The sequence below is a fragment of the Paroedura picta genome, chromosome 1, assembly GCF_049243985.1.
Source record: "Paroedura picta isolate Pp20150507F chromosome 1, Ppicta_v3.0, whole genome shotgun sequence".
In the NCBI taxonomy this organism is placed as follows: Eukaryota; Metazoa; Chordata; class Lepidosauria; order Squamata; family Gekkonidae; genus Paroedura; species Paroedura picta.
In genome coordinates, this window is record NC_135369.1 from 90,010,371 (window position 1) to 90,033,313 (window position 22,943).

Here is a 22,943-nt window from a genome sequence, read left to right on the forward strand (position 1 = left end):
TAGGTTCCATATACTTCTTTAGTAGCTTTTTACCATTTCAACTCCAGTTACAATATTGGTTAAAAGTAGACCTCACCTTTTACATTTTAACTAGTTAAAATGGCCAATGAATTGTCACCCTAGAACAACCAAGTATATTCCATGAATTCAATCCAGCATCCCAGTTCCTTATATGATTCTAAAGCTTTTATTAAACAGCTTCTTTTTTAATAAGGGGGTCAGCAATATTGCCCCTGCTGCAATTATCTGATATTCACCACAGTCCTGATGAAATTATAATTGTAGTATACCTATTGTTTAACTTTAATTTAATATATACATTAATATACTTTCTTGGATAGCATCAATATAGGATAAAATAATTACATATGTAAGCAATATAACTTTTTTTTAAACTGTTTCTATGACTTTCAGTTGTGGAAAATCCCAGACAACCAAATGTAATGTTAAAGCACATGCTGCTAATCCTTCTACAACATGGTAAAGACTCAGGTTGCTTTTATAAATATAAAGCACTAGTAAATTTATTTAACCTGCATTATGAGTCCTCTATTTTCATATTATAGTACATGGAGCTGACAAAGTTAAGCACAATTGAAGTACGAACACTGAGAACTAATAAAATAGTAGGAGATTTGTAATTGAAATTCCCAGTCTTTCAAAAGTTAAAATCAGCCACAGAGGTTCTCAAATCAGAGCCATACCATTTTTCTCATCTGACAGTGCAGTCCTATATTGAGATATTCCAGCCTACATCAATTAAATCAATTCATTTATCCTGGAGCAACTATATCAAAAGGCAAGTTACTGTTATTGTTTTTACACAAGCCCCTCCTTCCAAATCATACATATGGTAACTATAGGTTTTACCCAAGATGGCATATAACAAATCTGAGGTGATGCTTTAGACCAGGGATAGTCAACCTGTGGTCCTCCAGATGTTCATGGACTACAATTCCCATGAGCCCCTGCCAGCAAATGCATTTGCTGGCAGGGGCTCATGAGAATTGTAGTCCATGAACATCTGGAGGACCACAGGTTGACTACCCCTGCTTTAGACCATGAAAATACCATAGAGGGCTAGAGTTACCTACCACAGCACTCCCCATGCTTCCCCATGCCACTCTGGCCTTATTTACAGATGCTGGGGTTTCACTTTTTATAGAGGTCATTACTGCTTTATCTTAATGCACCTAACTCCTATTGCTGTTGCTGATCAGAATCATGGATTTTCTTAGGTAAGAAGGCCACATCATCTCCTCTGTGTATAGTAGAATCCACATATTCTTCATGTTCAACAGATGTAGACAATTCACTGCTGGAAGAATCTGGTGTGGTCAGATGTTTTTTCAGCAAATCAGTTGAACTTTCAATATGCTCTTGTTGATCGCTATCAGAATCAGAATCTTCTGAAAAACCTACACCATCTTTTTTTCTATGGGGAATGCCTTTTGCCTGCTTAACTGCTTTTGAGGTTCCTCTTTTAAAGGATGATTTTTCCAATGTGGTTATATCTTCCAGTGGACATACATCAGTTGTACTTTCAAGGTGCTCTTGTTTATCACTATCGGAGTCTTCAATGTCTACAAAAGCTACACCATCTTCTTTTCTACGGAGAATGCCTTTTGCCTGCTTAAATGCTGTTAAGGTCCCTTGTTTAAAGGATGATGTTTCCAATGTGGTTAGATCTTCCAGTGGCCACACATCAGTTGTATTTTCAAGGTGCTCTTGTTGATCACTATCGGAGTCTTCAATGTCTACAAAAGCTACACCATCTTCTTTTCTACGGAGAATGCCTTTTGCCTGCTTAAATGCTGTTGAGGTCCCTCGTTTAAAGGATGATGTTTCCAGTGTGGTTAGATCTTCCAGTGGCCACACATCAGTTGTACTTTCAAAGTGCTCTTGTTGATCACTATCAGAGTCTTCAATGTCTATGAAAGCTATACCATCTTCTTTTTTATGGGGAAAGCCTTTTGTCTGCTTCATAGATGCTGAGGATCCTCTTTTAAAGGATGATGTTTCCAGTGTGGCTAGATCTTCCAGTGGCCACACATCGGCTGTACTTTCAAGGTGCTCTTGTAGATCACTATCAGAGTCTTCAATGTCTATGAAAGCTACACCATCTTCTTTTCTATGGGGAATGCCTTTTGTCTGCCTCACAGATGCTGAAGTCCCTCTTTTAAAGGATGATGTTTCCAGTGTAGTTCGATTGTCCAGTGGCCACACATAAGTTGTACTTTCAAGGTGCTCTTGTAGATCACTATCAGAGTCTTCAATGTCTATGAAAGCTACACCATCTTCTTTTCTATGGAGAATGCCTTTTGCCTGTTTTATAGATGCTGATGATTCTCTTTTAAAAGATAAAGCTTCTGATGAGGCTAGATCTAAATCTTCCATTGGTGTCAAACCAGTTGCACTCTCAAACTGTTCTTGATCACTGCCATATTCTTCAACTCCTAAAAAAGCTACACCATCTTCTTTTTTGTGGGGAATTTGTTCTGTCTGTTTTATAGATGCTGGAGTCACACCTTCAAAAGATCCTGGTTCTGATCTAGACTCATCTTCCATTGGTCCCAAATCTGCTGTACTCTCAGTTTGTTCAAATAGAGCACTGCCATATTTTTCAACATCTACAAAAACCACACCTTTTCTATCAGAGGAGGTATCATGCTCAGTTTGTTTTATAGATGCTGAAGTCACCGATTTGAAAGATGCTGTTTCTGATTGGGGCTCATCTTTGGTTGATGTGAAATCAGCTGTGCTCTCAAATTGCTGCAACTGATCATTGTCATGTTTTTCAACATCTACAAACACAACACCATCCTCTTTTTTGTGGGGTGTAGATGTCCCAGTTTCTGTCCAAACTCCACTTTTAAAGGATGTTACTTCTGACTTGAGTATGCTTTTTAATGACTTTGTACTCTTTTTTGAATATTCTGATAAACTGTGTCCAGAACCTTCAAGAGAAATATGTTGTGATCCCATGAATGAGGAACTTAGACTCTATAAAAAATAAAATAATTATTATAAGGGAAAGATAGCATTAGTTATTGATGCAAATCTCAATTATTTTTCTGCCCTATCTTAGAAAATCTCTTTTACATCATGCATGCTACCCCAACCTGATTCAATGTCCATAGAAAAACTCTGCAGTGTCTTTAAAGAGCATTCAAAAGAACTTTATTATCTAGACATTTAACACATAATGACATCATTAGTGACAATTTCTGGTGTGTCTATTCATATTTCCAGTGTTTTATGCTTAGTACTAAATTAAAACTTATTGACCCTTTCAAGGCCTGTTACCAATATCCTGAGAAATTAAGCATGACTTAGAATCATATTACAGAAGTTTGTCTTTAAACTATGTTGTCAGAAATGATTCATATAGAAGATGACTGGGACAAAACATATAGCTGTTGCACATTTAGAAGACTGCTTCTTTTCTGCAGGCATTTGATCTGGCCACACTAATCCATACTAAAGTAAAGGATCAATTATTTTTCTGTCCTATATGCACGGCTGTCTTTGAAGACAACTGAGAAACTTCAACTGGTGCAAAATGCAGCAGCTCTTTTGCTGTCTGAGGAATCTAGTGAGAATATATTACACATATTTTTGAGGTCCCAGTGTTCCCTGAGTCCTAGCGCCCATTGCATTCATGCTTGCAATGGGCTTTCTTGCTAATTTAATACAATTTGTAAAATTAAAAAAAATCATTTTTGCAGCCCAGACTTTGGGTACCTAACTTTTCTGGTTAGGTTTGGTTTTGGTTTCCCTTTTTGGCTTTGCACGGAGAGAAGCTAGCAAGCTTGTAATAGAGAATTCTAGATCCCAAGAGTGTTCCCCCTTCCTTCTCATAGGAACGGTGACTTTCCCAGCCAAAAGTAACATTACCTGGGCAGGACAAAGACTCTTCCCTCTGTCCGCTGCCGTGAAAGAGATTAAAGGCCATAGTAGCTACACAGACCACAGTGGAGAAGGAGGGAGGGATGTGTGTCTGCACAGAAGACCACTTGTTGAACAGCAGTTACAAGTGTGATCCTGTTTTCATCTTCATGGTTTCTGTGCAGTCCCACAAGGTTGTATAGCAAGATCACTCACCTATGGAGGAGGGTGTGGGATGATTAGCATTAGATTGTTTGTAACACTGCCTTTCCCACTGCAGTGGGACAATCTGTCTCAGGTAGCATCTAAGTAAGCTTAATAGCAGAGACAACCCACTGTGATAAAGTCTGGGAGGATGCAGCCTTGCCCTTCCGATGACCCCAGAAACAGATAAAGAGGTTCCTATCCTGTCTTATGCATTTGACCCTGTCTAAATAAAATAAAAGGACTCTACAGATATCTAAAGATTGCAATTTGATATTTTGGCCCAGATGTAACTTTGAAACTACCATAGGAATAAATTCCAGACTTGGAATGAATATCCATTTTTTTGCAGTTATGGGTAAAAATACACATTGAAAACAATCATTGAAAGAATTGCTTTGTAGCCCTACTAGTTGGAATGAGCAACTCAGCATGTATGGACATATGTAACTCTAAGAGTGTATAGGTGTTATCTCCTTGAATGGGATGCCTTTCTTGGTTTTAACCACGGAGCTGCCCTCTGACCCCTTCTCACTTGCTTTACTCTTTCTCTTCTTCCACATGGCCTTCCATAGAGACACATGTCTCTGCAGTTCTCTCCTATAGATACAATACCCTCCAACTCCCACACACATGAAGGTGGGCATTCGTGACAGAGAAAGTACTCTTTTTATTATGTTTCTTTCTCTTTTTTTTACTGCAACCTGAACTGGATCTATTTTAATAAAGGTAAGTTTGCTTTTTTTTTTTTTGCAATATACTTCTTGGGGTTTATTTACTACACTTAGTATCATACTTCTTTGACTGAGCAAATTCTGCTATATTAACTAAATATCCCAATAGAATTATGAGCTCAGATTGAATTTAAAATTTAAAAGGAATTTCTCTTATTTGTTTGTTATTCTCTTGCTCGAGCAATTCCAAGGATTCACTGCCTTTTGCAGTAGTAAAGCATACTAGAAGTTTGCTAAACAGCTGGTCTCAAGCTCTGAGTGGAGAAACATTTTCTCTTTCCCTTTGTTTTGCATTGCTCAAACAATGCATTGTGGGCTCCCATGTGGGCTACCGCAGGGGGCAATACTATCTATGTGCACCCTCTAGCCCTGCTGGTCTGGGGCTATGGGCTGGGTTGTCAACAATATGCAGATGACACCCAGTTCTACCTCCTAATGGACAGATGGACTCCCCCCTCCATACATTCGCTGTTTGGAAGCAGTGGCTGGATGGCTCAGGCAGAGTCGTCTGAAACTCAACCCTTCCAAGATGGAGGTCCTTGATGCCTATCAGATCTGGCTCCTCGCTCCCAGTGGAAGACAGCTTGGCCCTCTGGCTTAACGGGGGAGAGGATGGATATTAGACAAGTTGAATGAGAGGTCACCATCTATTTTGCTATTTGCTATCATGCTTTAAGGGGTGTTTTATGGGGTTTTATTGTATTTTTACTGTTTTTATCTTGTGTAAAACACTGCGAGACCAATGGAAGAGTGGTGGTATAAAAATAAATAAATAATATTACATAATAATATGCAATCCTAGACAAACTGAGCAGAGAATTTCAATTAGTGTTTTTTAGAACTGAGAATAAGCTCAAAGGGGGAAAAGATAATTTTTCATTAACTGCTCCATGACATTCAAGGTCTGAAAATGAGATCATGAAATGGGAGAATGCAGGTGGTAAAGCCCAAAATTTAATTATTGTTACTCCAGCTAATTCTGTATTGGTGCATATAGAAGGACAAGAAATTGCAAAAGGGATTATTGAAGCCTTAAGAAATGTCTATGAAGATCAAGATCAGTCTACCAAAATTTCTTTTTTAGAGAATTGTTCTCAATCAGGCTACAAGAAAGCAGAAATGCAGAAACCTACATAGAAACATTATTAATTCTCATTGATAAACTTGCAAGAGGCTTCAGATTAACTTTGTGTCCATTCTTGTATGGCAAGCTCTACCTGTGTTCCCCAATTTGTTCACTTGCTATATTTGAATCACAGAAATATTTATCCGCAGTAGTCTGTACTAATGATATGACTTTCTGTAAGGTCTGTAATAGCATTCTTTTCCAGCAGACTTTCTTGTAAGAGGCTGGTTTCAGGATGAATTGAATAACTTTTTCTGTTAGATAATCAATTTGGTATTACTTCTTTTGAAGCTTTTTGAATTTACAGTGTAAATGTATACAGTTTTAATATGTTGCCTGGCCTGGACTAGATAGGGAAGGTGGAATTTAAATATTTTGAATAAATAAATATGTAACAAGTGATGTCATTATCCACTAAATGTCCCAAAATCCAGATGTCTATCCATTTTTTCCCCCAAACGTAATATGTCTTCCTTAAAGATCCCACAACATTTTACTCTGGGCAGAGAAATGCACAGATGAAAGTATTCTCCCACAAAATAAATAATTTAAACTAAACACTAGACATATATGTCATTCAAGCAGCAAAATCCACCGATCCATCTCAACAAAAGGCTCTGCTACAAGAAACGTACGACTGAAACGACATCAGAAGAATATTCACTGTTCTTTGTTTACCAAACTATAACTGGACCCTATTCACTGAACTACAACTATTATTAAATCCTTTAGCATTTTAGTGAGTACTAGAAATGATCAAATTGGCCTCAAGTATTAGCTACATATCAGTCTTACATCAATGAACCCATACTAGCCCAAACTGAATTAGAAAGTCTAATTTCACCTGTTTAGAATGAACTTCAGAAGTATGCTATTTACCCCCAATGAAGAACTTGGTGACTGCCAAGGAAGTATGGTTTTTGATACTTCACAGACAGAAGCATTAAGATAGTTTCTCTTTGATTGTTTTGCTGCATTTGTCAGCCAGGGAATAAAAGCAAGAATACTAGCAGCTATAACATTGCAAATGCCAGTTACGATAAAGCCAATATTGTAATTTCCAAACAAGTCATACATTCCACCTGAAACAAACAAATGAAAAATTATTTTATTCTACATCTTTTAATATCTCACATTAAATGAAAAAAAATTAAAATGATGTTCTAGCATTTATTTATACTTACAACCTTTAGCATCTTAAAATCTGGCCTTGAATGAGCTTAGGATACTATATTGGAGACAAGCCACGGGCAAGCATCACCTCTGCCCCAGTGGAACTGCTAAACTGGCATAGAAGGGTGTAGTCTAGAATGACTACTAGCCACTGCATTCTAATACATGCTACTGCTAGTGAGGACCAAAAGCTGATGCTACTGCCTTGCATGATCAAAGCCTCATGAAACAGCCCTAGCAGACAAACTTCAACTCCAGCTCTCCTGAAGGGATAAGTAGGTAGCTCAGTTGTTCATTGTATCTCCAAGAGGAGCACACTCCACCATGTGGAAAGGAAGTAAGGTGAAGATGAAGAAAGAAACTACATTTACATTGCCCATTTTAAATTGATATACAATGTGGAAGCCGGTTTTATATTTGACTGAAATCAAGGAGGCCAGCTTCTGAGTAAATGGGAAACAAACAGCTGCTTTATATGTGTTCAAAAATGCTAAGCTGCACAGAGAAACAACATGTTTGCTTTGGTTACTTTACCTGCAAATGGTGGACCAAAACAACTGATTGCATTGACAGCCATCATAAATCCCCATGCAATAGTCATTTTCTCTGGCCCCATCAAATCAAATGTAAGAACAGGTAAGAGAACGTAGTTTCCTGCATCAAAAAACCCCCACAGAGAGCAAATAGCTACTAGAGAGTAAAAGTTTTTGCAGTAAGGAATAATAAAGTTCACAACTCCTGAAAAACAAAACAAAAAAGTTAAAATGTACATAGAAAATAAGTATATGACTGTCCCGTGAAAATGCCATATATGTCATAAAAGTTCAACTAGCAGGTACTATAAGAACTGTGCAATTAGCAAATTTGTTCCTCAAACAGTAAGGTAAAGGTAAAGGTATCCCCTGTGCAAGCACCGAGTCATGTCTGACCCTTGGGGTGACGCCCTCTAGCGTTTTCATGGCAGACTCAATACGGGGTGGTTTGCCAGTGCCTTCCCCAGTCATGACCGTTTACCCCCCAGCAAGCTGGGTACTCATTTTACCGACCTCGGAAGGATGGAAGGCTGAGTCAACCTTGAGCCGGCTGCTGGGATTGAACTCCCAGCCTTATGGGCAAAGCTTTCAGACGGCTGCCTTACCACTCTGCGCCACAAGAGGCTCGTGCTAATGCAATTCAAGATGGTTTAATAAGTATAATAATAATAATAATAAAAAGCACTTGAGTAACCATCAACAAATTCTTTTAAAACCGACACTTTGCACAGCTGCTCGGTTTACTAGGTTAGTACATGACTACTGCATTATTATTGACTGTTCTGTATTCTATTTATTGGGTTAGCCTGATCTCATCAGATCCCAGGAACTAAACAGAGTCATCCCTAGTTAGTACACAGACCAGCAAGGAGTCCCATGGTCACTACACATAGGCAGGCAATGCCAAACCATCTCTGTTCAGCTCTTGCCTTGAAAACAGTACAGCAGAGGTGTCAAATTCAGTTATGACAGTGGCATCTGACACACATGGCACTTTCTCAGACCAGGCCATGTGTATTATAAAAAGTAATGCCAGGTACTAGAGATACAAACTAAAAGACAACAACTGGTAAGCTCTGGTGTGTCTTAACCTCAAGGCCCCACGGGTTAGAGGGCGATGCAGAGGAAAACCCATATGGATGGACTGGAGAGCCAGCAGTGCAGCACTGAGCAGATGCTCCCATGCTGCCTAGAGAGGGGACAAACACCTCCCATCTCACTCCCACCACTAAAGCTATGAGCCTTGGCCCTAGGGTAAAAACATGAAACAGCTGGGTTTTGTACCATGGAGGGGGACTGGAAAGACAAGCTGATTTTTTTTACATTTGCTAGATTCCATATTTTCCAGTAACATAAAAGAGCAGGGGCAGAGAGTTACAATCTCTGGTTTCTTGTTTTAAAGGGGAAATCCCATATATTAGCTGTATAATAGAGACAACAGAGTGGAGAAGAAAAATCCCTCCTCCCTCTATAATTCCCTTATTTTATGTATGTTTTTAAAAAAGGAATCTGAACATACAGCCTGTCAAACCAGAGAGGTATGTAGAACACTCAGTTATGCATGCCATCTCCCGATATAGATAGATAGGGATATAAGGGGAGAAGCTGGCTTCAGTACCTGGATCACCTTGGGGAACAGAACTTAATCTACTTCAGGATTATGCTGTACTTGCGATGACACAATCCGTATCCATGAAAGGTGTCTTTGTAGCGTTAATTAACCCCTTGCAATTATATTAAAGGTTTTAACAAACATTGACTGGCACAATGAAGTTTACTCTGAATGCTATAACACTTACCAACAGACAGTATGGATGCTTGATTAACATACAGCCGGTTAATTCTTTCCATATCGCATATTTTTCCAAATAAAATACAGCTGATCATGCTGCTTAATCCAGTCCCTACCATGATATACGATGCATCCTTTCGTGAAATACCCAAATCACCTGCAAGTTTAAACTGTAAAATGAAGTTTGGTAATTTTTATTTTCACACATTGCTATTTTTCACAAAATTGACTTTATTTTCAAGTATAAAATTAATATTTCAGTCAAGTGTGCTACTTATAACTGAATTAACAAACCCATTAATAACACGATCCTAAAATCCCTTCCCAGGGTTTAAGCCTGATTGAATAGACCTGAGCAGGCTTCTGAGTAGACCTTTTAGGATTGCTAAAGATTGCAGCAATTCTTTGGAAGTAGGGTTTTTTCCCCCGAATGTGCACTTCTTCTGTATTACCAATGTGCATGTTGGTAAAACATTTGAAAGATGTGCCTTCGATATGATCATATGTAGACTGCATTACTATCCTTTTTATCCAGCATTTTAATATGCACATGTACTTCTGTGCATTAGTATTATGACACATAAAAAGAATGCATACGTATGATCAGTGTACATTTGCCAGTCAGTAACACAGAGGGGGGAAGCTAAATAGGGTTTGAAATAACAGAAAGCTATTCATTTGTTCCTTTTTTGAAACAAGGCAGGGTAACCAAGAACTCCAAAATATGGATAGAAATTCAGATTAACAGAATCTCAGAAGCATTTTTAAGTTTGAGAAATATGTATAACTGATCCCATTCATTGGCAGGGGAAGGCCTAATGGTGTGGCAGCAGTCAGCTCCCTAAACCACTCTAGTCTAAGAAAACTTCCTAGAAAAGGTAGAGCTATGTCAGCAATGCACATGGCATAGTCCATAGGCACCCTTGAAGTCTGGAGAAAGTAATCCCATCCCAGTAACCAATATGTCCCAGTGTCCTAGGAATATGCAAAAAAATATTTATTTTATTTGTTAATTTTAGATTGAATTGACTCAGTCTCAATTAGCATATCTGGAATCACCCAAACACCAGTTTTGATACTGGGATTTGGGTTCAGCTTGATCCAGGAAATCCAGATTTTTCAGCTCCAAGACTGCTCCAAGAACCAGGCCAGGATCAGGGGGCAGGTGGGAGCTGAAAGGTCAGCTCTGTGCCTGACTTCCCCAACTCTAGAAGGAGCAGGAGGAGGAGTTGGTTCTTATATTACACTTTTCTGTACCAGGAGTCTCAAAGTGACTTACAATTGTCTTCCCTTCCCTCTCCCTACAACAGACACCTTGTGAGGTAGGTGAGTCTGAAAGAGCCCTGATATGAATCAGAGATAAAATTATGTAATAATTAGACTCAAAGGTTGTTCGTGAGAACAGTATTTGAAAGGCCTTCCCCCCAGTGTGCTTCTGGGCCCGAGGGGAAGGCCTGCTTCCCTCACACCCTCCCCTGGCATTGGCACAGCCCCGGGTGTGCTTCTAGGCCCAAGGGGAAGGCCTCCGTCTTTACTCATGGTGTCCTGCTGCCTACCCGTGGCTTTCTGGGCTGTCCTGGTGAGGGCCTAGAAGCCTTTCTGGGCTGTCCTGGTGAGGGCCTGGAAGCCTTTCTGGCCTGTGCTGGTGAGGGCCTAGATTGTGCCCTCACTCAATTGGCTAGAATTGCTGTCTGTCCTGGTGAGGGGCCAATCAGAAGGCGCTTCATGTCTTCCGATTGGCCCCTCACCCAGACTGGCCCCACCCACTCTCCACCCACTTAGCCCTTTAGCCAAATATGAATACAGCGAAAGCTGTATAAAGATTACATATGTTACTTGCTTTAATTACTGTTTTGATGTAAAGATGTCATAAATAAACAGTATACTTAAACAAACTTATCTGTCCATTTTAAAATTTGGATAGATTTGAAAGCATTTGGAAATGTGAGAAAACCGAGTTAAAATGCTGGTTAGTAATATGATAAATGAATAAATAAGGCAGAATCAAGAGATCAGCCTACCCTGTTGGTTGAAAGCTTTTAAAACATATAATCTTTGTACTCAACATAAGGCTCTCAAAGCAGTTTTCAGAATTAAACCCACTGATAAAGCAACTAAAAACAATAAACTTCTAACCAAGACATTTCTATATTCATTATTTGCTAATCAAGACATGCAACTACATTCTTACCATATGCACAAATGGTATAAAGAATCCAAATTTAGCTAATCCAAGGGAACAGACCCAAACCTCGAAGACACGATCTTTCCATAGACTTAAATCCACAATAAAACCTCTTAGAGGGGATGTTTGAAACTTCTCAACAACACTAGGATGAGCTCTATCTTTAAAAAAATAAAATTAAATAATTACTGCTACTCTTTACATAAGATTTCATTTGATTTATTAAATGTATAGACTGTCCCTCTCAGCACAGGTGTTTCAGGGCAGTGTACAACAATTTAAAAGCAGTAATACAATAAATAAAATAAAATTACTTAAAACTATCACAGAACGCAAGGCATCCTTCCATTCCCAAATCTGATATATGTGGGATGTTACAAGGGAGGTGCTCCTAGGTGTTCTTTATGAGACAAATAATATTAATAAGGTCTCCAAATAAGAAAGCAATAAGACATTGGCCATTTTCAGGGGAGATTTTTGATAGTTTCAGGAGTTTCACCTAGACTGATGTGGATAGAGTGCTAGATTTGGTGATGCTGATCACGTGTTGCCTAGACCCTTGTTGCTTGTGAAAGTGGGCAATGGGAGGATCAGGGAACTTTCTACAGGAGATTGTGGACTTGTCACTATCTTCAGGGATATTTCCAGAGACCTTAAAGGAGGCACTGCTTCAGCCTTTACTGAATAAACTACTTTATCTGCTAGACCCTGCCAATTACTGCCCAGTCTCACAACTAGTGTTTCTGGGGAAAGTGAATGGAAAGGCTTCCGTGGATCAATTACAAGCATTCCTAGATGGATCCATTCCAGTCCGGATTCCGACAGGGCTTTGGTCATCATCACAGATGTCCTCTGAGGGCAGCTGGACTAAGGTAGATCAGTGCTGCTAGTATTACATCTCACAGTAATGAGCTTTTGGCTCACCATCTTGCCATTGTGGGGATAAGGGAGCTGGCCTTACGGTGGCTGACCTCTTTTCAAGATTAAGGACAGAGGATAGCTATCAGGGAAGATCAGTCATGCTACCCTCCACTCCCTTTTGGGGCACAATTCTCTCCCCAATATTATTTAACATCCATCTATATGCACCTTCTTGCACAGCTGGTCTGAGGGTACAGGCTGGGTGTCACTGAAGACACTCAGATCTACCTATGATGGGCAGCCAGACAAATACACTAAGAGTCATTGGCCAGATGCTTGGAGGCCATGACAGGATGGCTCCAGCAAAGCCAACTGAAACTCAAGTCCTGTCAACTCCTTGAAGTCAGAGGCCCTGTGGTTGGGGAAGAAAGGGCCAGAATAGAGTGTGCCTGCTCTGCCTTCATGGAGAGCAATTAACAGCTTTGCACACCACCAAAAGCCCCTTGACACTTCCTTGTCAGTGGAGGCACAAGTCACAAATGTAGCAAACCTGGCTTTTTACCATCTGTGCCAGGCTTGGAGTATGGTTAAGTACGGCAACTTCTAAACTGGTGAGATAGGTTTGATTCCCCACTCCTCCACATGTAGCCAGCTGGGTAACCTTGGGCTAGTCACAGTCCTGATAGATCTGAGCAGTAATACAGGGCTCTCAGTCCCACCTACTTCACAGGTATCTGTTGCGGGGTGAAAAAGAGGTGATTATAAGCCACTTTGAGGCTCCTTCAGGTAGTAAAAAGTGGGGTATAAAATCCAACTCTTCATCTTCTAAGCTACTAGCACCCTATCTGGCACTGGAAGACCTAGCCACAGTGATCCATGCAGCAATCACCTCCAGACTGGATTACTGTACTTTGTTCTATGCAGGGCTACCCTTGGCCCTGATCAGCAGATTACAGCTGGTAAAAAATACAGCAGTGTGGTCCTTACATGGATTCCATGGAGAGTTTGTATTCAACCTGCCCTCAAGAGCTGCACTGGTTTCCGGTGGAGTTCCAGATCAGGTTCAAGGCTTTGATAACTGACCTTTAAGGCCCTATGCAGTTTGGGCTCTGCGTATCTGAGGGACCACCTCTCCAAATACGTTTTCTGGAGAGCCTTAATGCTTGGCAATTTGCTGGTGATGCCTGGCCCCAAGGTTTCAACCACAGCCAGGGAAATTTTGGCCCTGGTTCCAACCAGGTAGAATGAGTTGCCAGCTGAGATCTGGGCCCTAATACAGCTGTCAAAGTTCTGCAGGGCTTGTAAAATAGCACTCTTCCACTAGGCCTATAGTTGAGATCAGGACTGTTTGGAGCTTTATGGGCCACCCTCAATTCTCCTCTCTTTTGGCTCCCCCTATTTATTGTCATCTCCAGTCTGAGGTAGCCAGTGGAGGGAGGTAAGAGGGTAAGGATAGGGATGGGGTTTTTAAACTGTATTGTAGTATTGGATCTTTATTCGATTTTGACTATTGTAACATATTTTATTGTGTATGTCATTTTAGTGTTTTGGACCACCCATAAACAAAATTGGGAAGTGGCAGTATAGGAATTAAATAGTTGTTGTTGTTAGGTATGAGGTTGTGTCCGACCCATCGCGACCACATGGACAATGATCCTCCAGGCCTTCCTGTCCTCTACCATTCCCTGGAGTCCATTTAAATTTGCACCTACTGCTTCAGTGACTCCATCCAGCCACCTCATTCTCTGACATCCCCTTCTTCTTTTGCCCTCAATTGCTCCCAGTATTAGGCTCTTCTCCAGGTAGTCCTCCCTTCTCATGAGGTGGCCAAACTATTTGAGTTTCATCTTCAGGATCTGGCCTTCTAAAGAGCAGGCAGGACTGACGGGTTTGTTCGCCTTGCAGTCCAATGGACTCACAAGAGTCTTCTCCAGCACCAGAGTTCAAAAGCCTAAATTCTTTGAAACTCGGCCTTCCTTATGGTCCAACTTTCGCAGCCATACATTGCAACTGGGAATACCATAGCCTTGACTATATGCACTTTTGTTGGCAGGGTGATGTCTCTGCTTTTTAGGATGCTGTCTAGATTTGCCATAGCTTTCCTCCCCAGAAGCAAGCGTCTTTTAATTTCTTTGCTGCAGTCCCCATCTGCAGTGATCTTGGAGCCCAGGAAAATAAAATCTGTCACTATCTCCATTTCTTCCCCATCTATTTGCCAGGAATTGAGAGGGCCGGATTCCATAATCTTTGTTTTCTTGATGTTGAGTTTCAAGCCAACTTTTGCACTCTTCTCCTTCACCCGCATCAACAGGCTCTTTAGTTCCTCTTCACTTTCTGCCATTAGAGTGGTATCATCTGCATATCTGAGGTTGTTGATATTTCTCCCTGCAATCTTGATCCCCATTTGTGACTCATCTAACCCCGTCTTTCTCATGATGTGCTCCACATACAAGTTAAATAGGCAAGGCGACAGTGTACAGCCTTGTCAAACTCCTTTCTCAATTTTGAGCCAATCAGTGATTCCATGTTCAGTTCTCACTGTTGCTTCTTGACCTGCATATACGTTTCTCAAGAGACAAATAAGATGCTCTGGTATTCCCATCTCTTTAAGAACTTACCACAATTTGTTATGCTCCACACAATCAAAGGCTTTAGCATAGTCAATGAAGCAGAAGTAGATGTTTTTCTGGTACTCCCTAGCTTTCTCCATGATCCAGCGTATGTTGGCAATTTGATCTCTAGTTCCTCTGCCTCTTCGAAATCCTGCCTGTAGTTCTGGAAGTTCTCGGTCCACATATTGCTGGTAGGTTGAATACAAACTGAGGCAGCCCCTGGCAGCCGCGCGGAGCGCGGCTGCCGGGGGCTCCCTGCCCGGCGGCCGCTGCCACACAAAGACCCCCGCAGTTGCGCGGAGCGCGGCTGCCGGGCCCTCCCTGCCTCCCCCGTCGCCGCTCACAGGAGGGAGCCGCCACGGAGAGCCGTCGCCGCGGGACACAACAAACTGTAAGTGCCTAGAGCCCGCTGTATCCCTTCTACAGTGGGCTATATTTCTAGTAGTCAATAATATGACAAAAGATATTTAGACCCAGTCTCTATTTTTCATTAGCTGACTGAAATTTTCTTTCCTCTCTCTCCCACTGTATCCAACTGATCTTTTTAGTGCTGCTCCTGGGGGAAGGGCAAATATATGGAAACTGCCAGTTAAGCCTATATTCATCTCATTGTTACCCTAGGTAAACAAGGCTCCAAGAGTACTGAGCTAGCCAGACATGGATACTTAAGTATGCACAATTTAATCCCATGAGTGATCTTATAGGAGAAGTATCATCAGCCCCAAATGCATAGTTTAAACTTTGATAAGCAAGAGAAAACACTTATCTGAGGCTTCACATTATCACTAGCAATTCTTATGGGAAATCACAAATAACATAAGGTTGTTGCCCCAAAAATGATAGCCAAGTAATGAGCTTCTCCCATTTCACATCGTGATATTTAGTTCAACATACCTGAATTCATGATGCCTTTATTAGTTTCCCTGCCCTGCTCCACAGAATGGCTATGACTACTTGAGAAACACGCAAGGAGCTGAACTAAATATTACATAAGCGGGATGGAAACAACACAGGGCTAATCTTTGCCATGGTGGCCCTGTGTTCTTTGTAATATGCAGTTCCATCCTGAGAAAATAGTCAGTCTTTACATTGGTAATTATTAGGCAGTTTTACTTATAGATATGATAGTATAAACTGCAAATAAGGGCCTTGTTAAAGCATTTATAAAGTGGAACAACCAGATAAGGGGAAAGCGAGTAATGTAAAATAAGCATTTTGACCAAGCGCAGCTTTTCTTAATCTTCCGCAACAACATAAGTTTTCCAAAATTCCCTCATTCTACACTAGTAAAGGTTTTCCTTTGCATTTGGCCATTCTGTGAACTATATGTACAAGGAAAAAGCCGAAAGCAATTACATACGTTTTTGAAGAGGCTTGTATGCAAATGCAGCAAGGATACATATAGTTAGAATTCCACTGTACACACGCAGACTAGCTCTCCATCCAAAAGTCTGAATTAGATATTGATGCAATATATTCTGCACAAGAGTTCCAGTAGCCCCTCCAGCCATCACTATACCAGTTGCAAATGAGCGTTTTGTAGTAAAGTAAAGGCTTACCATAATCAGGGCTATAAAGAACAGACAGTAATTGAAATTCATTTCAAAATCCATCAAGTTTTTTTTTAAATTATAGTACTATTTTCAATATCATTAATTGTAGGACCAAGACTGTGGGCTGGATCCAGCAGAAGATAAGCTGATGCACCGTAGCAGCACTTGTGCAAATGGAAATGTACTAAAAAGATTGATTGTACTGTTGATTGTACTGAGTCAGTACAATCAACAGTACAATGCAATAGGATTAGGGTTGTAGAATCAACTTAGATGTCTACAACCAAAATTGAAGCAAAGCATAAATATTAAGATTATTAAATGATGTAAAATTCCATAGTAACAGCTTAGTTTCAACAAGCTATACACAGTGGGATAGAACACATGCAATAATAATTTTTCTACGTAACTTTGGGAATCAATTAGTACAGTACAAATCTATTCTTTGCACAGAAAAGCCCTCTTGAATAATTCTTATAGTAATTCTGAGACTTATTCTGAGGTTCACTGCATTTAAAACCCCACTTTAAACATACTAAAATGAAAGTGAATCCACTGAAATCACAAAACCTTACTTTGATGCAATGACAAGGATCTAAAGAACAGAAATTCCTAGAGCATATCAAAGTTTAAGAATTCCTTTACCAAGATAAAGTCCTTAGCCTTACCAAAGACCTTCAGGACTCTTGAAAAGACAAACTCTGCAGTGGTCTACAGTGTGAACAGCTACAGTAAGAAGTTCCAAGAACCATGCTGTATGCGCAGAAGGGCTCTTGGGTGAAAGGGTCTTACCTTTCGAGGGGGATGTTTTATTGCCTGTTCCAAATCAAAGGCTGTTTCATCAATATCATTTTAGACTGTTCTGTGTGTTTTATTCTCGGTCATACTGGCTTGCCATTTTAATTGACTTGTTTATATTTATTCAGTAGTCACTTTGAGCAGGATCTGGACAGGTGGTATACACTCACTGTCAGTGAATGAGCTTCCTGCACTGAAAAGCGTGTGCCACTATCAGCAGAGGACAGTAGTAGTATACAACCCATTATATGGTTGTCACATAATTAAAAGGGGACCAGGTATCTCACAAAGTATTTATTTGCTTAGATCCTTAGTATTTAAGTTAACTACTACAGGACTATGGCATCCTAGTACTGGTGAATCCATTGAGCCAGGTTAGGTACCTGAGCCCCAAATCATTTTGCAGCAAGTTCAAAACTAGGATTTATATAACTACAATATTCTATTGTTTTCTAAACCTCATTGAGCAGTATCAGATGGGGATTCAATAGTCTGTCATAGTTAGTCATGTATAAAGGGCCTCTTTTCTGTGTATGTCTTATTGTGAGCTAAACAGCTTAATAAAATACTTACAACATTTGTATATTATAAGGAAGAAGTGGGGGACCTGCAAGGAATCAGGGGCAGGAAGGGGATCTGACTCTACATCATCTTTCCTTTTCCATAACCCCCCCCCCCAAAGCCTCACTAGTAGACATGCAAGAAAATACAAAACTTTAAAGAAAATAGAACATATGTACACTAACTTATTTTGCCCCAACTTAAGCTAGTGAACTATATGACTGTTAAAAAAATAAAATTGTGTTACCTGGAGTACTAACCAGGCTTGATCCTACACCAACAAGAATCCCATGAGTTAAAAACAACACACGTAAATCATAAGTATATGAGGAACTTATTAAGCCAAATATGACAACCAGCGCTCCAATTATTGCCACTTTTATGGCTCCATATTTTTGCAGAAGTTTTCCAGAAACTGGACCAAAAATCATAATGAAAGCATAGCTGACAGATCCAATCCAAGCTAAAAAAGACATAGCTTTGTAAGTATTTTCCTGCACAGAATCACACATTTTTATATCATCATCATCTTCATTTATTTCCTTAGATTTCTAGGCTGCCCCTCCCTAAAAAGGTCTTGAGGAGGTTTACAACATGATGAATTAACTACCATATACTCCACTATATTAAATTGCTATGTCTATGGAAAAGCAGATCTACATAACTTAGTGTAATGAGTTTTAAATTGTAAAATATTCAGTTTCTTCTACCTCATATTACAGTTACACCCTTCTAAGCCAACTGACTTTACTGGATTTAGAAAAGGATCATTCTTCTTGGGATGGCATTGTGACAGTATCAAGCCATACTTTACCTCACCCTAATTAAAATGTGCTGACGACCTACCGATCTGTGAGTTACTAGACTGAAAAGTCTCAAGAAGGGATAACATATAAACACCAAAAGAATTGTGGAAACCAGTGACCAACATAGAATGAACAAATGCTGCCAGCACCACAACCCAGCCCCAGCCACCATCTGGAGGGGGATATAAAAACGAAACATCTTTGCTGATGTCATCAATAGTGAGGCTCCTCTGCAACCTGCGTTTTGCCAAGCGCAGCATAGTACGAACTCGTCGTATTTTAAACATGGCAAAGAATGAAGACCTGTAAATAAATGAATAACTATTAGCCTCTATAACAAAGCAAAAAGGTATTTAGAGTATCTATCCTGCAAATAAAAAAATCTAACATTATTTATTCACAACAAAGAAAACTAAAATGATTACATAAATAGATGTCTAAAAATGTAGTAGCATCAGTCTTATTTTCTCACAAACGAATGAATGAACAGAGCACAATTAACTTATTAAATGATAAATTGTATTGGATCTTTCAAAAATACAGTGTCTGAGTATAATTTATTAGGTGTAATTAACTGACCCACTGTATTCACCCCAAAGGACAGTAATCCTGAATGTAGGTTGATTGCCTAGGGAAAAAAAAAATCTTCTAATCACATTTATTTATTAACCAAAATCAAAATAGGCACATAGTAATTACTAAAGTTATCTAAGCCATAGCAATGTAAAAAAAAAATTGCCAGGAAACTGTTTTCATAAATAGGCTAATCTTTATATCAGTAAACATAATGGCATGCTCAGATATGATCGACAGACTAGACTTGGATATTGTGCCAGTTCATCAAACCACTTATACCTAATATAATTTGCCTGAATTAAAAAAACTTTTATTCCAATTATGTAGACAATAGTGTTAAGTGGAAATAAATAAATATATGAAATAATTCCATAAAGCTTCCCCCCCCCCAAAAAAAATAATTAATTGGGTTCATTTGGAGTGTTGATGTGTTTTTTGTCTGGAAGAGAATGAAGTAACATCATGATTAACCAGGAAGTAGCATTAAAATAGAAAGTCCCTAATTGATTTTTTTAATACTTGTGTACACTAGTGTAAAGGTTTTGTTTGTTTCTTTAGGTTCAGGTCAGCATTTTATTGCTTAAAACAGCCATTTAACAAGAGCTAGATAAACAAGTTTCACTGAAGACGAAAAACATATTGCCAAGTAGTCTTCAGAGCAATGCTAAACTGGCCTGGTCAGAATCTAACTCAGATATATTCAAAGGGGTTTACTCCCAGGTTAGCATCCCAGGATTGCACAGAGCATTTGGAAGAGACTTTTCCTTCTTTCTGCACTACCAGATCCATTATATCACAAAGCTGCCACTTTTGCCCCCTGTGTGTCAGATCATCCTTCCTCTTGAAATATCAACTTAACTGAAGATGTAATGCAAAGTCAAAAAATAAGATCTCCCTATTATGGAGTTACTCTCACCTCTGTGTGTGTGTGGGGGGGGGGTATTACTTAAAACAGGCACATGGAAACCAAGAGTCTCCTTGAACAAATTAAATAAGTAAAAAATACAAATAAACAAAGCTAGAATATATAAATGAAACCATAAATAAAAGAAGAAAGTTTACCAAAGCGTTTTACAATTTTCCATGTCTCCTCTCACCACAACAGACAACTGTGAGGTAGGTGAGGCTGAGAAAGCTCTGAGATTAGAACTGTGGCTGGCCCAAGGTTACCCATTTAGCTGCATGTGGAAAGGAGGGGGAATCGAACTGGGCCTCCAAATACAGGCCTCCATTCTTAACCACTACACCAAACTGGCTCTACTAAAAAGCATATAAACTCTTAGCCTACAATTATAACTAAAATGCAATTTCTAAAATTCTTATCAAGCCTTTTCAGAATATATAGGAGCATCATTGCAATCAAATTTGAGAGATTTTGTAGCTTAGGGTGTACATAGTTTACACAGCAATAATTACATGAGTCTCACATAACATGACTATACTAAGCCATCAAAAACATTATATCAAAAGGAGTTAAATTAGACCCCTCTGAGTATCCCTAAGAATAATTGTTGAAAACTCTGCTCCATTTGCTCTAGGATTTATTTTGGGCATAAAGTCATTGATTCATATGTTATTCTTTTCAAGGCTGATAACTGGCAGTTAACTAGAACAATGAAAAAATGTATGGTTGCAGATTTATACAAAAGTCTAAAAGCAAACTCCTAGGCATTGTGTCAAAACAATTGTTTGAAGTTTTAATCTACTCACCACCACCACCATTTTTTTCACTATCTGAAATTGTTAAAAGGGTAGTGTATATACAATGACCAAGGGGTAGAAACTGGAATTTCAAAGTGCAGGAAAGAATGTTCCGGGCAAACTGAGAAGCCAAAATGGTCCTGGAAGAGTCGCAGCTCTTTTCACCATCACACCTAACCAGTCTGAAGAGAGGATGTTGTGTTCCTCCACTAGCAGCCCTGTACGTCATCTAGCAAAGGGCAAAACTGGATGTGTTGTACAAGCCTGTGCTCCTCCTCTCTGCCAGTCCAGCAGAGAAACTGAATAAGACCTGGGTTACTTATATGAGCTATTTCATATTGACAGGAGTTAAATTATATGTTACTTCCAGGATGAAATGGGTGGGATACTGTAGGTTTTTTAATTTAATCTACTTTGCATTTCTAATTATTGATGAAAGACAGAGTATGTAGGAGAAAGAAATCAGTGCTTGCTAGTGACCAATTACAAGGGAACAGGTGGTAACAGAAAGTTGAAGCCGGGAATAAGCCTTAAATCTGCACTATCCTTTATAACCAATGTTGCCATGTCGGTCCATGTTCCTTTGAATTAGTACCAATCAGAACAAAAGCATGTTTTATTATCAAAATGTCATACCACCTAAGACTTACATGCTATTAAAATTGATGTATATGATAAAAACAATACAGTAATTATTCAGCTATGCACAAAGTATTAAAAAAGCCACTAGCAAAGAAAATTATGTTCGAAAATACCTTAATTTAAGGCAACTGTAGTTATTAATACTGAGTTCACAAGCAGAAAGCCATATTCCGTTCTGCGGTGTAAAGCAGAGCCAAATGCAACAAGAGCTCTGGGGTTGAATGCGCAGAATTCCAAATCCCCACTAAATCAAGAGGCTCCCTCGGGATGCCATCCTCACGAGGTCAGCGTAAGCCCCCTTCCCCCCCCCATGCCGTTTTAAGAAGAGGGGCAATTACACTGGCGGCCTCGCCTTCGCTTTCCTCCCACGAACTCCCCCTGCAGGCTGCCCGGAAGAAGCGCTCTCTGTGGCGTTCTGAATTTCGACCACGACCCCCGCCGGCCGAAGGGCCCTGCCAACCGCCCCCGCTTCGCCTTCCAGCCCTTGAGTTTCAGCGCGGATGAGGGCGCCGCCCGGGGCTGCCTGACGCGCTGCCTGGTGCCTGCCTGCAACGCGCTGCAGCCACTGGACAGGAAGCCCCCGCTCGCTCTCCCCCTGGCCCGCCCCCCCCCCGCCTCTCGGAGCCTGCCTGTCCGTCGAGCACGAGGCGGAGCGGGGCCGCGGGGAGGCGACTCGCGGGGCCTCAACGGTGCCCGCTGGAGCTGCGGGCAGTTAGAATCAGAGTCTTCCAGCAAGCAGAGCCCCGAATCAGAAACTTCCCGGACAAATAACGGCTCCTTTCGTCACGAAGTCAAAGAACGGAGGCCTCTTCCAGCCGCGGGATTTCCCTGGCAGCAAACGCGCGCGCGCACAAAATGCAGGTGAGTAGCCGGGTTGGCCTGAACTGCAGGACGAGGTTTGAGCCTAGTGACGCTTTTAAGACCAACACAGGAATATGAACTTTCGTGTGCGCGCGGGAAGTGCGCTTGCACACGGACGCTTATACCTTGACTAAAACTTCGTTGAACTTAAAGGGGGCAATGAACTGAAGTTTTTTTCTACTACAACAGCAAAGAAAAAATGAATCGCTTCGCAGTTTACGCTCGATTAGCAGCAGTTTTGGAGACTGCATAAGTGGAATTAACATACTGTGTGCCAGAGCCTTTCCCCAAGGCGAGGACGCCCAGCTGTAGCCACCTGCCCGGAGCAGCCAGTGAG

The 22,943-nt window shown here is 40.4% G+C and overlaps 1 protein-coding gene across 6 annotated transcripts; it reads right to left on the bottom strand.

Annotated features, from left to right (window-relative positions):
- Positions 1 to 22,570, bottom strand: LOC143842447 (uncharacterized). 6 transcript variants are annotated; one of them, XM_077347658.1, is made up of 9 exons: positions 22,084 to 22,570; positions 18,867 to 19,129; positions 18,268 to 18,483; positions 16,469 to 16,678; positions 11,642 to 11,796; positions 9,458 to 9,620; positions 7,660 to 7,863; positions 6,832 to 7,034; positions 1 to 3,003 (listed from the first exon to the last, which is right to left on the bottom strand). In XM_077347658.1, the coding sequence occupies exons 2-9, from the start codon at positions 19,111 to 19,113 to the stop codon at positions 1,201 to 1,203; spliced, it is 3,201 nt and encodes a 1,066-aa protein (XP_077203773.1). In that variant the 5' UTR covers positions 19,114 to 19,129; positions 22,084 to 22,570; the 3' UTR covers positions 1 to 1,200. The 6 variants fall into 6 exon arrangements, with proteins under 6 accessions (XP_077203773.1, XP_077203763.1, XP_077203782.1 ...); XM_077347648.1 differs by having other exon boundaries at positions 21,859 to 22,570; XM_077347667.1 differs by lacking the exon at positions 18,268 to 18,483 and having other exon boundaries at positions 21,859 to 22,568.
- Between the last annotated feature and the right edge of the window lie 373 nt (positions 22,571 to 22,943).

Bases quoted from the DNA above. Each gene is read 5' to 3' on its own strand.
- LOC143842447 (XM_077347658.1), bottom strand. From the start codon at position 19,113: ATGTTTAAAATACGACGAGTTCGTACTATGCTGCGCTTGGCAAAACGC. The intron at 11,797-16,468 runs GTATGTAATTGC...ATTTTTTTAAAG, and splicing joins ATACAAGCCTCTTCAAAAAC to ATAGAGCTCATCCTAGTGTT. The intron at 7,035-7,659 runs GTAAAGTAACCA...TGTTTGTTTCAG, and splicing joins TTTTGGTCCACCATTTGCAG to GTGGAATGTATGACTTGTTT.